This window comes from Chiloscyllium plagiosum, unplaced genomic scaffold (assembly GCF_037043375.1).
Source record: "Chiloscyllium plagiosum isolate Xiang-an unplaced genomic scaffold, Cpla_swu_hap1 HiC_scaffold_16, whole genome shotgun sequence".
Lineage (NCBI taxonomy): Eukaryota > Metazoa > Chordata > Chondrichthyes > Orectolobiformes > Hemiscylliidae > Chiloscyllium > Chiloscyllium plagiosum.
The window spans coordinates 85,918,429-85,935,365 of NW_028270154.1; the positions used below are offsets into that span (position 1 = coordinate 85,918,429).

Genomic DNA, 16,937 nt, shown 5'->3' on the forward strand with positions numbered 1-16,937 from the left:
CGGAGGGAAGGGGGGTTGTTGTCCGCGGGCTCGCGCTCCGGCAGGCTCTGGGCAGGCGCGGCGGCTCGAGCAGCTTCTGGAAGATTCCGGCGGCCCCACGTGCTCAGTGCCGGGTGGGGGCGGTCAGGGAAGGACCGGCTGCAGTGCCCTCCCCTCCGGCTCTCACCGGCAGCGCGCTTCTTTCCTCGTCCCCTCGGTGTCGAACACGAAGCGGGCCCTCGGGCAGGCGCAACGACTGAAACGGCTCGGGATTCGAGGGAAGCGAACGTTGTGCTCGGTATGTTCAATTCTTTTTTAAAAAAACATTTATCAGACAGGCGCCGGATGGGCGGCTCTGGGTCCTTGCGCATGAAGGTGACAGGACGTCAGAGCATTGCAGGGAATTTCATCAGGCGCCACCTGGGGGTCAAAGGTTACTACTTAGGGGTCAGAGGTCAACCATCAGGAGGTCAGAGTACTACAGGGAGTTTTATCAAGCACCACTTAGGGGTCAGAGGTCAACATCAAGAGATCAGTGTATTACAGGGAGTTTCATCATAAACCACCTGAGGGTCAGGGGTCAGTGATCATCAGGAAGTCAGTATTGCAGGAAGTTTCATCAAGCAACACCTGAGGGTCAGAGGTCAGCATCAGGAGGTCAAAGTATTGCAGGGAGCTTCTTCAGGCACCACCTGAAGTTCAGAGGTCAGCCACAGGAAGTCAGATTATTGCAGGAAGTTTCATCAGGGCAGCACCAGAGGTTCAGCTGTTACCACCTGGGGATTAGAGGTCAGCAAGAGACAGCATCTAGGGGTCAGGTATCAGGAGATCAAAGTTTTGCAGGGACTTTCACCAGGTAGTGTCTAGGGGTGGGGGGAGTCAGGGGTCAGCATCAGGAGGTGAGATTGTACCAGGGAGTTTCATCAGGTAGCAGCAGAGAGTCAGAGGTCAGCACCAAGAGGGCACGGGTAGGTACCAGTAGCATCTGGGGTTGAGAGGTCAGCAGCTTGGGGCATCAAAGATCTGCATCACTTTTGCTATGTACACAAATGCATTTACGTCCCTTCCAAGGCTGGATACACCCAAAAGATGAACCTGTCTTGTGATTACACACAAGTCAGACATCAGCTTTGTTTTTACTTGGAGACTGCCCTCATTCTTCACCATTTTAAAGTTGAAATAAATTATTGTCACTTAATGTGACTCTTTCCTTTCGGTTCACCCTCACATCAGATTCAGGCGATTCTGGTTCAAATCCCGCACCATGACTTAAACACAGAAATCTGAGTTGACACTCCTGTTCATGCCCTATTCCATTAGAGTTACAGTGCTATGTTTCAGATGAACTGCAAAATCAAGCTTGCAAAATATTCCTCCATGTGTATAATAAAAGACCCATGGCTCTACATCAAAAACACTGCAGCTATCTGGAGGTCAAAGTATTGCAGGGAGTATCTCCAGTATCTTTACCAATATTTCGTCACTTCAATCAAAATACACAAAAAGACTTTCATTATCATAGAACATAGAATATTACAGCGCAGTATGAGCCTTTTGACCCTTGATGTTTCATCGACCTGTGAAACGAATCTAAAGGCCATCTAACCTACATTATTCCATTATCAATCATATGTCTATCTATGACCATTTAAATGCCCTTCATGTTGGCAAGTCCACTACTGTTGCAGAAAGGGCATTCCACGCCCTTACTCCTCTCTCTCTGAGTGAAGAATCTACCTCTAACATCTGTCCTATATCTATCATCCCTCAATTTAAAGCTATGTCTCCTCGTGCTAGCCATCACCATCAGAGGAAAAAGGCTCTCACTGTTCACCCTATCTAATCCTCTGATCATCTTGTATGTCTCTATTAAGTCACCTTTTATTTTATAGATATTTTTATTAGAAATTTAACATTTTTACAAGTTTACAAAAATAAACAATACTCACAAATATAAACATTGATATACAATTAAATCAAATATACAATAGCCAAAATTTAACAAAAGAAGAAAAAAAAACAAAAAAGAAAAAAATACTAAACTCAACTATCTACTAATCTAGAAGCGCAGCAGGTCAGGCAGCATCTAGGGAACAGGAGAATCGACATTTCGGGCATTAGCCCTTCTTCAGGAATGAGGAAAGTTTGTCCAGCAGGCTAAGATAAAAGATAGGGAGGAGGGAATTGGGGGAGGGGCGTCGGAAATGTGATAGGTGGAAAAAGGTCAAGGTGAGGGTGATAGGACAGATTGGGGTGGGGGCGGAGAGGTCGGGAAGAAGATTGCAGGTTAGGGAGGCGGTGCTGAATTTGATGGATTTGACTGAGACAGGCTGGGGGGAGGGGAAATGAAGAAACTGGTGAAATCCGAGTTCATCCCTTGTGGTTGGAGGGTTCCTAGCCGGAAGATGAGGCGTTCTTCCTCCAACCGTCGTTTCGCTGTGGTCTGACGATGGAGGAGTCCAAAGACCTGCATATCCTTGGTGGAGTGGGAGGGGGAATTGAAATGTTGAGCTACAGGGTGGTTGGGTTGGTTGGTCCGGGTGTCCCAGAGGTGTTCTCTGAAACGCTCCGCAAGTAGGCGGCCTGTCTCCCCAATATAGAGGAGGGCACATCGGGTACAGAGGATGCAATAGATGATATGTGTGGAGGTACAGGTGAATCTGTGGCGGATATGGAAGTTTCCTTTGGGGCCTTGGAGGGAGGTGAGAGGGGAGGTGTGGGCGCAAGTCTTGCACCTCCTGCGGTTGCAGGGGAAGGTGCCGGGAGTGGAGGTTGGGTTGGTGGGGGGTGTGGATCTGACTAGGAGGTGGAACAGTTCATCCACTTCACCAACACCTTCCACCCCGACCTCAAATTCACCTGGACAGTCTCAGATTCCTCCCTCCCCTTCCTCGACCTTTCTATTTCCATCTCAGGCGACCGAATCAACACGGACATCTACTACAAACCGACCGACTCCCACAGCTACCTGGACTACACCTCCTCCCATCCTGCCCCCTGCAAAAACGCCATCCCATTCTCCCAATTCCTTTGACTCCGCCGCATCTGCTCCCAGGAGGACCAGTTCCAAACACGCACATCCCAGATGGCCTCCTTCTTCAAGGACCGCAATTTCCCCCCCGACGTGATCGACGATGCCCTCCACCGCATCTCTTCCACTTCCCGATCCTCTGCCCTTGAACCCCGCCCTTCCAACCGCCACCAGGACAGAACCCCACTGGTCCTCACCTACCACCCCACTAACCTCCATGTACAGCGCATCATCCGCCGTCATTTCCGCCACCTCCAAACGGACCCCACCACCAAGGATATATTTCCCTCCCCTCCCCTATCAGCATTCCGTAAAGACCACTCCCTCCGTGACTCCCTCGTCAGATCCACACCCCCCACCAACCCAACCTCCACTCCCGGCACCTTCCCCTGCAACCGCAGGAGGTGCAAGACTTGCGCCCACACCTCCCCTCTCACCTCCCTCCAAGGCCCCAAAGGAAACTTCCATATCCGCCACAGATTCACCTGTACCTCCACACATATCATCTATTGCATCCTCTGTACCCGATGTGCCCTCCTCTATATTGGGGAGACAGGCCGCCTACTTGCGGAGCGTTTCAGAGAACACCTCTGGGACACCCGGACCAACCAACCCAACCACCCTGTAGCTCAACATTTCAATTCCCCCTCCCACTCCACCAAGGATATGCAGGTCTTTGGACTCCTCCATCGTCAGACCACAGCGAAACGACGGTTGGAGGAAGAACGCCTCATCTTCCGGCTAGGAACCCTCCAACCACAAGGGATGAACTCGGATTTCACCAGTTTCCTCATTTCCCCTCCCCCCAGCCTGTCTCAGTCAAATCCATCAAATTCAGCACCGCCTCCCTAACCTGCAATCTTCTTCCCGACCTCTCTGCCCCCACCCCAATCTGTCCTATCACCCTCACCTTGACCTTTTTCCACCTATCACATTTCCGACGCCCCTCCCCCAAGTCCCTCCTCCCTATCTTTTATCTTAGCCTGCTGGACAAACTTTCCTCATTCCTGAAGAAGGGCTAATGCCCGAAACGTCGATTCTCCTGTTCCCTAGATGCTGCCTGACCTGCTGCGCTTCTCCAGCAACACATTTCCATCTCTGATCTCCAGCATCTGCAGACCTCATTTTCTCTATCTACTAATCTAACCTATAACTAACCAGAGTGTATATTTAAGTCTTTTACATGTTCGGAATGTGTTAACATCAGATGTAATAAAACCCATATTCGTGCGGGATTCCTCTCCTAAGGGGCCCCGGACCAGCCAGGTTTGTAATCTCAATTAAATAAAAGCCCTTGTTAGGATAGCCGAGATATCTGTATTTATGTAATTCAAGAAGGACTGCCATATTTTATAAAATAATTCGGTCTTTCGGTGCACCATATTTGTAAGGAAGTCAAGGGGAATACATTCCATAATTAATCTGTGCCAATTTGAAAGTCCAGGGGGGGGCCTCAGCCATCCAGTTCACCAAAATAATTTTCCTTGCACAGAAAGAAAGAATAGAAAATAGTCTCTTCCCGTACATGTCCAGGGAGAGAAAGTTCCAAAAGCCCAAAAGGAGAGATACCAGGGTCCACTTTAATTTCCGTTCCTAGAATTTCTGTCAGGGTACTTGCTACTTTAGTCCAATATCTACGGATCTTATGACAGGTCCATAGGCAATGTACAAGAGTGCCCATCTCTATTTTGCATTTGGGACACATTGGAGATGCTCCTGCCTTAAATTTTGCCAGTCAAACCGGTGCTATATGGGCCCTATGAAGTATCTTCAGCTGGATAGCCTGGGTTCTGTTACAGATAGTAATTCTTCTAGCGTTTTCCCAAATATCATTCCACGTTTCTATAGAGATTTCTAGTCCCAAATCCTGATCCCATGTTTTAAGCAGATTATCCATATCTCCCGATACTTCATCATGTAGTAAATGATAAATAGTACTGACAGAAGAAACCCCCACTGGTCGTAGGACACTACATTCTCTATCTGATTTATAAAGACTATCTAATAACGTAGTCTTCTTCTGTATATAATCTCGAATTTGGAAGTATCGAAAGAGGTCTCCATTAGGTAATCCGAATTTCTGACACAGCTGTTCAAAAGACATCAGGACCCCATCCTTAAATAGGTCCCCTAGACATGAGATACCCCTGGATCTCCAGAGTTTAAAAGTGGCATCTGTAAACCCCGGTTGGAATCCCCATGCTCCCACTATCGGTGCATAGGGGATGTTTTATGTGAATTGCCCTCATTTTGCCGCATTATATTCCAAGCCTTAATTGTGTTTAGTATTATTGGGTTTTTACAGTGATCTGTAATGATTTTCCTCTTGTCTGAAAATAAAAGGTTAATAAGTGGGTATTTTACTTGAGAGGCCTCAATGTCCAACCAGATTGATTGTGGATCAGACAAGACCCAATCAGCTATGTAACTTAATAGGGAACTTAACTGATATTTCCTAAAGTCTGGGAAGTCCAATTCTCCCCTTGTCCGTGGAAGCTGTAGCTTCTTCAGCTAAATGAGGGACCGTCTATGATTCCAGATAAAGGAACCCAGCCAGCCATATAATTTACGTAGAGCCGTCCTCGGCAGCATCACCGGAAGCATTCTCATAGGATATAGGAGACGGGGCAGGACATTCATTTTGATTAGTGCTATTCTACCCAACCAGGAAATTGGAAGGTCTCCCCATCGCTGGAGGTCCTGCCTTATCCTTTCCAGTAAATGCACAAAATTAGCCTTATACAACTGACCAAATACTGGAGTAATAAAAATGCCTAAATATAAGAAGCCCTCCAGGGACCAACGAAAGGGAAAAAGGGATCCGTCCACTGAGTGGGGTGTCATAGCAAGGCCACCCATTGGCATAGCCTCCGATTTTGAAAAAATAATTTTATAGCCTGAGAATGCGCTAAATATATTAATAACTTGGATTAGGCGAGGTACGGACATCAGAGGATTACTGAGGAATAGAAGAACATCATCTGCATAAAGGGTAATTTTATGTTTACCTGTACCAATCCTCGGGGCCGTTATATTAGGATCAGCTCGTATAGCTTCTGCTAGTGGTTCAATTATTAGCGTAAATAACAATGGCGAGAGGGGACATCCCTGACGACAGCCCCTACCCACACGGAAGCTATCCAAACCTAATCCATTGGTAACCACAACTGCTTTGGGATCACTATACAATGTTGAGACCCATTTGGTAAACACCTGTCCAACGCCAAACCTTTCCAATGTGTAAAACAAATATGACCATTCAACCCTATCGAATGCCTTTTCCGCGTCCAATGAAACTACTACTCCTGGTATCTTTCCCTGATGGCAGGCTTGAATCATATTCAAAACCCTTCTAATATTATTGGATGATCTACGGCCCTGAATAAACCCCGTCTGATCCTCCTTTATAATATGTGGCAGTACCCTTTCTAGTCTCAGTGCTAACGTTTTAGAAAGGATTTTAAAATCTACATTTAGCAAGGATATTGGTCTAGATGATGTACAATCTTCTGGATCCTTTCCTTTTTTAAGGATAAGAGAGATATTTGCCTCTTTCAGCGAAGGAGGGAGACAGCCCTGACTATATGCATAGTTATACATGTCCATAAGTGGACTAGCCAATATTTCTGCTGAAAATGTGTTGCTGGTAAAGCACAGCAGGTCAGGCAGCATCCAAGGAACAGGAGTATCGACGTTTCGGGCATAAGCCCTTCTCCTGATGAAGGGCTTATGCCCGAAACGTCGATTCTCCTGTTCCTTGGATGCTGCCTGACCTGCTGTGCTTTACCAGCAACACATTTTCAGCTCTGATCTCCAGAATTTGAGAACTCACTTTCTCCTAGCCAATATTTCTGTAAATTCTTTATAGAATTCAGCTTGAAAACCTCTGGGCCCGGTGCCTCACCACTCTGAAGTTGCCTAATTGCATCAAGTATTTCTTGGACTGTTAGAGGAGCATTTAGGACCGATACCTGTTCCGGAGTTAGGCCTGGAAAGGTCAAATTTTTAAAAAATGACTGCATCCTCCTCGTCCTATCTTCACAATCCTGCGATTTATATAACTGAGAATAAAATTCTCTAAAGATCGCATTAATCTTTTTATGATCATGAGTCAGAATACCCGTACTTTCCTTGATAAACGTAATAATCTGAGGGGCCTTTTTTTTCTTTGCAAGAAATGCTAAGTATCTACCCGGTTTGTCGCCATATTCATATAACCTTTGTTTTGCAAATAATATTTCCCTCTTAGCCGTTTGAGTAAGCGTAGTGTTTAGAGCTGTCCTAAGAGCCATAATCCTTTGCAAATTAATAATAGAAGGTCTATCAGTGTATGCTGTTTCAGCTGCTTTTAAGCAAGCTTCAAGCAGACGCTGTTCTCCCTTCAATTTCTTCTGGGTCGCTGAGTAGGAGATGATTAAATCTCGCGTGTAAGCTTTGATGGTCTCCCACATCATTGATGGGTTGCTAGCTGTACCTGAATTAATTTCTAAAAAAGTTTTAAATTCTTGAGAGAAGTACTTTACAAATTTACTATCTTTCATTAGGAAGGGGTCCATATGCCAATGCCGAGGGGATGTCCCATTGTTCCTCGTCTTAGTTTCCATATATACAGCAGCGTGGTCGGAAATTGCTATACTACCTATTTTACAGGATGATATAGAATTTAAAAAAATCGAGGGGGCAAAAAACATATCAATTCTAGTATGACATTTATGTGGATTGGAGTAGAAAGAAAAATCTCTGCCCTGTGGATGAAGACATCTCCATACATCTACGAATCCTAATTCTTTGTTCAGATCCATCAATTGTCTAGATCTGGGAGATACTCCTGCAGTACTCTTGGGAATTCTATCTATTTCTGGATCCATAATACAATTAAAGTCTCCCCCTATAATTGTATGACGGGCACCAAAAGCCATCAATTTTGAAAAGGCTTCCATTATAAATTTAAAGGGGTGTGCCGGGGGGGCAGTACAAATTTAAAATCCCATGTTCCTCTCCATTTATGAGGGCTTTAATCAAAATATATCGTCCAGATTCGTCTTTTATCTGCTTTAGGATTTTGAAAGGGAAATTCTTCCGAACAAGAATAACAACTCCCCTGCTTTTTGAGCTAAAAGAAGAAAAACAGGCCTGATCAAATCCACCCTGTCGTAATTTCAAGTGTTCTTTATTCAACAGATGTGTCTCCTGTAGGAGAGCTATATCAACTCTTTCTTTCCTTAAGATTTGATAATATTTTCTTCCTTTTGACTGGCGAATTACTCCCCTTGACATTCCAGGTGCACCACTTAACCGACTGATCAACCATAATCATCTGGACAAGTCAGAGACCCCTCGGGAGGGGAAACCCTATCCAGAACATCCCAAGCATAGAGCATATAAAATTTACAAAAATAAAGCCTCTCTAATACACTCACACCAATACAATAAAAAACTATTTCTAAATAAAAAAAAATATAAAACGTATCTAAGTGGAGATTTTCTCCCTTGTTCCCAGGGGGTGTCATTTCCTGTCAAAGTCCATCATATCCTCTCCCAACCAATGCCCCACCCTTGACCCAGGCACTCCTAAATAAAATGAGGAGAATTCAGATATAATACAAAGCTAGAGTTAACAGTGAGCACCCTACCCCCACCCATACCAACACCTGGATATATTTGGTAATGTTAATACCATATATAAACATTTAACTATAAAATTACAACCTCAACAAATAATAATTAAATATACTAATACAAAATAACAAGGGAGAAACAACCCCACTCCTAGAGACAGAGGTAAAATTGAATAAGGTAACCACCTCCCCCCACCAACATTAACCAAACCCCCCAGTACATATACACACACACACACATATACATACATCCCACATATTATACATAAAATAATAAAAGAAAACAACCCAAGGGGGGGGGGGGGGGGGGGAGAAAATCAAATCCCTCTCCCCACGATAATATTAATCAGTAAAGTAAGTAAAAAAAAGGGGGGGATATAAACCAAAGCGGGGGGAAAGGCAAACCAACATCCATTGTCTTACAGTTTATCTAAGAGAGTCCAAGAATTCCTTAGCCTTTTCTGGCGATCCGAAGTTATACACGGATCCTTCATGGTTAAAGCGTAGCGTCGCTGGGTAGCGTAAGGAGTACTGCATATTTAAGTCCCTTAAACGCTTCTTCGCCTCGTCGAATGCCTTCCTCTTTCGGACCAGAGCTGGGGAAAAGTCCTGGAATAACATGATCTTGGATCCTTTATGGATCATAGCTTGGGGGTCTTTTCCAAGATTTCTAGAGGCTTCTAGGAGTATCTGCCTCTCCTTGTAGCTCTGCAGCCGGAACAGGACCGAGCGTGGGCGCTGGTAGGCCCGTTCTACCCTTACCTGGCCTGATCCAGCTTCCAGATTTAAAAGCTGTGGCAGCCACTTCTCGAGGAACGCTGTAAGCTGGCCTTCCTCTTCCCGTTCGGGAAGGCCCAGCAAACAAATTTTTTTTTCGACGACCTCAAGAATAGAGGTCGTCAATGTAATTCTCTAAGGTCCGGACTCGCTGTTCGAGAGTCCGGACCCGATCCACGGCCGATTGTGCTGTAGTTTCGGAGGTTGCGGCCTTTAACTCCGCCCCTCCGACTCGGCGCTCGATTTCCTGGATGTCTTGGTCGTGCTTCTGCAGCGCGGCCGAGAGTGAGTCCCATCGATTTCGGGACTCCTCGATAAAAGCATCGATCTTCGCGTCCAGCTTGGAGATCATCTCCACAAGGCTTGTCACTGTAGGTAAGTCCCCCGGGGCGGCTGTGGACGCCTCTGCTGCAGCTGGAGAGGGTAGGGGAGGGGTTCCTGCTTGCTGAGAGCTGCGGGCTCCCTTCCCTTTGGTAATTTTTACTAAATATTAGATTGTTTAAATGTAATACTAAGCAACTAATTAAATTAAACAGCTATTATGAATGATTTGGTGAGTGTGATGGGGGTGGGTGACCCACTTTACCCAAGTCTTGGGAAGAACCCTATTAACCTGGGTGACAACCTTCTGGGATTTATGCACACGGACACAGATCTCTCTGTTCATCCACATTACCAGGAATCTTACCATTAGCCCAGTACTCTGCCTTCCTATTACTCCTTCCTAAGTGAATCACCTCACTTTTGAGCATCAAACTCCATTTGCCACCTCTCAGCCCAGCACTGCAGCTTATCTATGTCCCTCTATAACCTCCAACATTCTTCAGCACTATTAAGTCCACCAACTTTAGTGTCATCTGCAAATTTACTAACCCATCCTCATCCAGGTCATCAAACAGCAGTGGCCCCAAAACAGATCCTTGCGGTACACCACTAGTTACTGAACTCCAAGTTGAATATTTACCATTAACCACCACTCTGTCTTCTTGTAGCGAGCCAATTTCTGATCCAAAGCGCTAATTCACCGTCAATCCCATGCCTCCATATTTTCTGCAGTAGCTAACTGCGATGAACCATATCAAACGCTTTACTGAAATCCATATACACCACATCACCTGCTTTACCCTCATCCACCAGTTTGATCACCTTCTCAAAGAACTTTGAAGGACTTTTGCCCAAAACATCGATTTTCCTGTTCCTCAGATGCAGTCCAACTGCTGTGCTTTTCCAGCACCACTCTAATCTCCAGTATCTGCAGTACCAACTTCTGGCCCTAATCCTACTCTAGTCATTCTTTTATTCCTGACATACCTGTAGAAAGCTTTAGGGTTTTCCTTGATCTTACCTGCCAAAGATTTCTCCTGGTTCTTAGCTCTTTCTTTAGGTCATTCCTTGCTAACTTTCAAGCACCCTAACTGAGCCTTCAAGTCTCATCTTTACATAAGCCTCCTCTCTTGACAAGAGATTCAACTTCTTTAGTAAACCAATGTTCCCTCACTTGACCACTTTCTCCCTGCCTGACAGGTACATATTTATCAAGGACACGCAGTAGCTGTTCCACATTTCAATTGTGCCCATCCCCTGCAGTTTCTTTCCCCATCCTGGAGATGTGTTGAGGTACAGGACTGGAAGCTGATATAGAATCTTTAGTGGAGATTGGACGAGGAGGAATGTAAAAGAGAAGGTGGTGTTGCAAGATCAGTCAAGGAGTCAAGCACTGCAGTGAGGAGAAATGATATCTTGGAAGGTTTCTCAAATTTCACTATATGGGTGGAACTTAAAAACAGAAAGTGAAATCATTTTGCTGCTAATGTAGTATAGATTCCCAGTGAGGGAGAAAGAGAAAGATGGATACGTAGTCAAAAGGAGTATCTTGACAGGCATGAATAGGAGGCGAACAGAGACAGAAATCGCATCTGGGTAATAAGTAGTGGGTCTAAATAAGGATTAGGAATCGGTGCAGGTTTGGTGGGCCAGAGGACCTGTTCCTATGCTGTATTGTATCTTAAGTTTTTTTTAAATAAAGAGTAATTAAAGGAGGGGATTTCAACATCCCGAATATTAACTGGGATAGACAAAGCCTGGAATACTAAGAGGGGACAGAAATCTTAAAATGTGTCCAGGAGAGCTTTTTAAGTCAACATATAGAAGCTCCTATAAGATGGGTTGTGGTACTAGACTTAAATTTTAAGTTCTTATGAAGGTGACGGGTGGGACCCACTAAACCACAGATTCTTGGATTTCAATAGATGTACAGGATCAGTTGAGGGAAAAAAATGCAACTTACGGTATATACCAAAGTCTTAGAACAGCAAATGCTCTTGAGAATTACAGAAAGTTCAGGACGTGGTTTAAAAAATACATTAGGAGAGTGAAAATGGGACATGAAAATACACTGGTGGATAATGTTAAGAAAAATGCAAAGGCGTTTTAAGAGTATATTAGGGTAAAATAATAACCAGGGAAAGAGTAGGCCCTTTAAAGACCAAAGTGGCAATCAGAGTGTAGCCAGAAGCTGTAGCTTTAAATTATTACTTTGCATCTGTACTTACTAGAGAAGGATAGTGTAGATATAGAATTGGAGAGGGGTTCTGTGAGGTATTTGAAAATGAATTAGTATGGAGTGAGAATTATTTACGATTTTAGGCTTGAAGATGAATAAATCCTCAGGCTGCTGTGGGAGTCAGTGGAGATTGCAGGGACTTTGACATTAATTTTCAAATCCTCTCTGGCCAAAGTAGGGATGCTACAGGGTTGCTAATGTCAAAAATCCTAACATATTAATTGAGAAGGGCAGTAGGGTTGCACCAGGAAGCTACAAGCCAGCGAGTCTAATATCTGTGGAAGGGAAACATTTTGGAAAACAATTAGGGACAGAATCAATCTGCATTTGGAGTGTCAAGGATGGTCAGCATGGCTTTGTAAGGGACAGATAACGTTTAATAAAGTTGACTGAATTTTTTGATGAGGTACCTACGTGTTCAAGCAGTCCTGGTTGTTAACAGGTTGTGTTCTTAAGTCCATTCACAAGTTGAATTGTACGCAAATCAAAACACAATGCAGGACAACATGTAATAGTTGTTCATAAGTACAGGAAACATTTATAAGTCAGATCTTTAAAATTATATCCATATAGGATAATGTTCATAAGTAGAAGCATTCGTAAATCAGGGAACCCCTGTAGTGCAATTGATATGGTCTACGTGAACTTCAGTAAGGTTTTTGAACCAGTCTGCCATGCAAGACTGTGTAAGTAACTAACAGCCAATGGGACCAAGGGAAATTTGACAAATCAGATCCAAAATTGGCTTAGTGGCAGGAAGCAGAGAGTAGTGGTCAAAGACTGTTTTAGTGACTGGAATCCTACGTCCAGTGGATTCAGTGCTAGGTACCCTTGCTGTTTGTTGTCCACTTTAATTATCTAGGCACAAATATCAGAGCTACGATTGGTGAGTTCACAGCTAATGCAAAAATTAGTGGTGCAGTAAATGGGGGGGGGGTCCTTAAGACTACAGGACAATATAAACAAACAGTCTGGTCAGATGAGCTGAAGTCCAAATAAGCTTTAATCCTGAAAAGAAGTGTGAGGTGACACATTTTGGAAGGACCTACCAGGCAAAAAAAAGTACACACATTGAATGATAGGACCCTCAGAAATACAAGAGGATGAAGGGAACTTGCATGTGCATACTTCTAGATCTTTAAAGACAGTAAGAGAAGTGGATAAGGTGTTTAAGAATCAATATGGGATATTACCTGGACTGAAATAATTCATCTATTAAGAGAAGCTGGGCTTGTTTTACTGAGAGCAGAGAAGGGGAAACTGATTGAGGTGTACAAAGTTCTGATGGGCATGGACAAGTAGGTAAATGGACAGAACCTCAACTTGAGCTACAAATCTTCTCAAAACTCACTAGGTAGATAAAGAGAAACGTTCCCCTTTAGAAGAAGGTCATAACTTTAATGTAAGCAGGGGATTTGAGAAAACACTTTCACTCAGTTGCAAATACAACTTGTTCTGCTACAACACAACAGTTGTGTTCTTCTGCAACCTAGCAGTATGGGAATTGCACTACAGAAAACCACTATAGCCATTCAGTAGAAAGTCGGTGTTATCCAAACAACGTTCACAATTCCTCAAATCACATTGCCAATTCTTGCTGATGAAACATGCATATTAGGAGAACCGCCTGCATTTGGAATTTATCATCCAAAAAGCCTGGATAAAAGGCTAGAAACCTCAAACTATTTAGATGAACATTTGAAAAGGCCAGGTCATGGGAGAATATAGGCTACATGCTAGAAAATGTGATTGGAATAGATTAATATTTGATGAGTGGACAAACACAATGTGCTGAAGGACCACTTCAACTGCTAGAGAAAATCTGGCCATCTACAATTCTGCTTCTAGAGGAGTTGCAAAAATCCTCAAAGTACATAATTAAGTTTAAAACAGAAGTGTGTAATGGGCAAGACACTAAAACAGATGGACGTTTTAAACTACATTCAATAATTTTGAAAATTAAGCAGCGTTTCAGCCCAAAACAAAACAACATGCTGGGAATCAAATAATGATAAGTGCTGGAACTTAGCTGCAAGTCTGGCAACACCTAGAAAGAAAAGTCAACTATTTATTCTACCATAAATTCTGCTTGATTTGCTGAAAATACCTGCATCTGCTGTTATATTCCAATTTTATCACTGCTATATATCGCCAGGAATGGCAAGTTTGAATATTAAAAAAACAACTTTCCAATCAGAGACTTATTTTCACAGCAGAACAGGAGGCTGGGGTCACTGTATTGAGGTTTAAAATCATGAGGGGCATAGATACAAATTTTAAAAAAGAGGGCATGGGGCAATCTTAAAAAAAAAAGGTTCACGAGTGGAATGAACTACTAGAAAAGTGATAGATGCAGCTACAATTACAACATGTCTGTGTTTTTCTCTCTCCTTGTGGGTATAACTCAGATTGAGGAGAAAAAAAATTGGAGGTCATTACCTTGTGGCATTCTTTTCTCAATAATGCAGTCTCTGCTGCTTTCTGTAATTTGTTCAAGGCAGAGGTTATATTGATTTTGATGGATAGTAAGCAAAAGGGTTATGGGGAACAGAAGAAGGTGAAGATAGACTTTAACCAGATCATTGATCTTAGTGAATAGCTACTCCTGTTCCTAAATTCCCAAACATCAGTCTGCACCAAATCAGAAGTGCTATGAAATCCAACTTCGGGAGAAAGATGCTCATTGAATGCAAGAACAATTCATTAAGATGACATTTTTATTCTGGGTACATAAAACCTGAAAGATGTACCCTAAACATTTCCACCAATGATGAAAGTCATTGTGAAATTTTAGTAGACAGGCATTTTTAAAGGCAAATAAGTTTGGAAGAATTTAAATTAAAAATGTTCCATATGTTCTTAAAACATGTATTAAACACTTCAAAACTTTTCTAAATGTTACAGTTCAGTGTAACTAGACACTAAGTCTTCATTTAAAGTTGTCACCCATTTGCTAGCTCTGCCTTCCTGATCCAAATCAGGAGCAATATTTACTGAACAGCAATAATGAGCAAGATCAACAGGAAGACCCCTGAATGAACTAGGTATCTATAACATGTCTGGCACGGATATTTGCTGACCCCACAAAAGAAAATTTGATGGTAGTGAATTTAATATTCAAACCCAAATGCAAATGGAAGCAGCTTCAAAAATCTATTGATGCCTAACCAGGTTCATAAATGCCAAGTTTACTCCATATTTCAGGAAAAGCAAAAACAAATAAATATGCATGAAGTGCACAAACTTCTTAAAGACAGAGGTGAACAGAGTAACTTGGATAACAAAGGGCTTTACTAAGCCAACCATGTTATTTTCACACTTCATCAAGGCATTGCAATATATTCCAAAGATAGGAAACAGGTGAATTTCCCGTTGGTTTGAATTTACTGCAAATTCTTTCGCAATAATGTACTGTCACAAATTCAATGTTTAAAAAAAGTTCACATTGAAATGGGTTCCAGATGCTTCTTGCACCTATTATTTCAGCTGTTTAATGATGTCATTGGCAGAGTTTAAGAGTCCCAGGAAGTAACCATCTGTCTCACCCTCTTTCTGTTCTTCAGCAGCCAGTCCCTCATACTCTGATTGGAGCATGTCCAGCAAGGAACTCAGGCCCTGTATAGCCTGGTACTCGCTCCTACAGGATGAGATCATAAGGTTCATGGTCCGTAAAACTTTTTCCCTCGTGTCATGTTCACTGGATGTCAAGAGCTTGGGAACCATCGTGCACCAGTCCTGTTCCAGCATAAGAGGCAGCAAATTAAGCTCATCATATTGACGACATTTCTCCTGGTGTGGAACACTATTATCTTGTGTCCCTTGGATAAGTTTCTGCGAAAGAATTCAAACTAGATTGAATATTCACTCAGCTGGAGTTAATAATCAAGCTACAGTAAATTACTTGCCTTGTACTTCAGCTCAAAGTTTTGACCACATTTAAAAGTGCAAGATTACAGTTTGCATTGGAACAAAAGATTTGTGAAAGCAAACAACTGTCCTCAACTAGCTCATTATGCATCTTAACATTAACCCGCATCTACAATTTTTGTCAACAATCCAAGAGAGCAGAATTAAGAATACTAACAAAAAGCAGCAAACTGGATGTGACTTTAACATTGTTAAACTGGAAAAAAAGTTGAAATCATTGTGGAATAAATGACTCAAAACAAGAATAGAAAGTGGTGACTGTTAGGAGTCAGAATTGTATACATGATTAAAAAGTCAGCATGATGCAAATTCCAGTTTTTCCAACACTAAAATTTAGTCTGTTTCCTCACCTTCTCCATGACCATGTCATAGAGCAAAGTCATGATTCGAAGACGCAGGGACTCCATTCCCTTTGCCTGAAACAGCTGCCCAAGTATCTGCAAGCCTCCAAGTTTCAAAAACTGTTGCTGAGCAAATGGAAAATGGCGCAACAATGATGAGAACGCAAAGAGAGCCTGAAAAAAAAAAGCACAAATAAGGGAGACATTTTACCCATGGACACTTTTGGAAAATCTACAGTTCTTCTCCCTCCTTACTTTTCCAAATTACAACTTCCCACTGCCTTGGGGTTTTGGCTCCCTGTTAAAATAAAAAAAAAGGGCATTATAGTTGAAAGGTTTCTTAGTAGTCTACTAACTTTCCTTTTTAAGAGTTCAAATCAATTGTCCTACAGAATTAGCTCAACTTGAAAATGGTGTTCAGATTAAACATTCTGTATTCCACCAATGGGCCCTTAAACTTGACTATAAAAGGGAGGGTATCATGAAGTGAATATGTAAAACTGGAACCCAGTGTGGGGAGGCTAACTGGATACCAGCTTCTACCTAAAACAAGGAGTAGGAGAGAGGAAATTGTGCTTCAGTTCTGCAAGTCAGATCTGTTCTTGAGTAATGCCTTAAGTTTTTGGCACCAATAAAAAAAGCTTTTCTGATTTTGGAGTTCAGTGCATACTTATGAATTAAATGGCTTAAAATGTTAAACT

At 42.8% G+C, this 16,937-nt stretch overlaps 1 protein-coding gene and 1 long non-coding RNA gene across 3 annotated transcripts in view; one reads left to right on the plus strand and one right to left on the minus strand.

Annotated features, from left to right (window-relative positions):
- The first annotated feature begins 137 nt into the window (after positions 1-137).
- LOC122556813 (uncharacterized) lies at positions 138-16,886 on the plus strand. The gene is made up of 2 exons (XR_006313670.2): positions 138-277; positions 15,532-16,886. It is a non-coding gene; the product is annotated as an uncharacterized LOC122556813 (long non-coding RNA).
- Positions 14,668-16,937, minus strand: part of sil1 (SIL1 nucleotide exchange factor) — a 14,678-nt gene continuing 12,408 nt past the window's right edge. For both annotated transcript variants that reach the window (XM_087995496.1, XM_087995494.1), the window contains exons 9-10: positions 16,246-16,410; positions 14,668-15,799 (exon numbers count right to left, since the gene is read on the minus strand). In XM_087995496.1, coding sequence (XP_087851622.1) covers positions 15,446-15,799; positions 16,246-16,410 — 519 coding nt within the window. In that variant the 3' untranslated portion in view covers positions 14,668-15,445. The remainder of the gene's footprint in view (positions 15,800-16,245; positions 16,411-16,937) is intronic.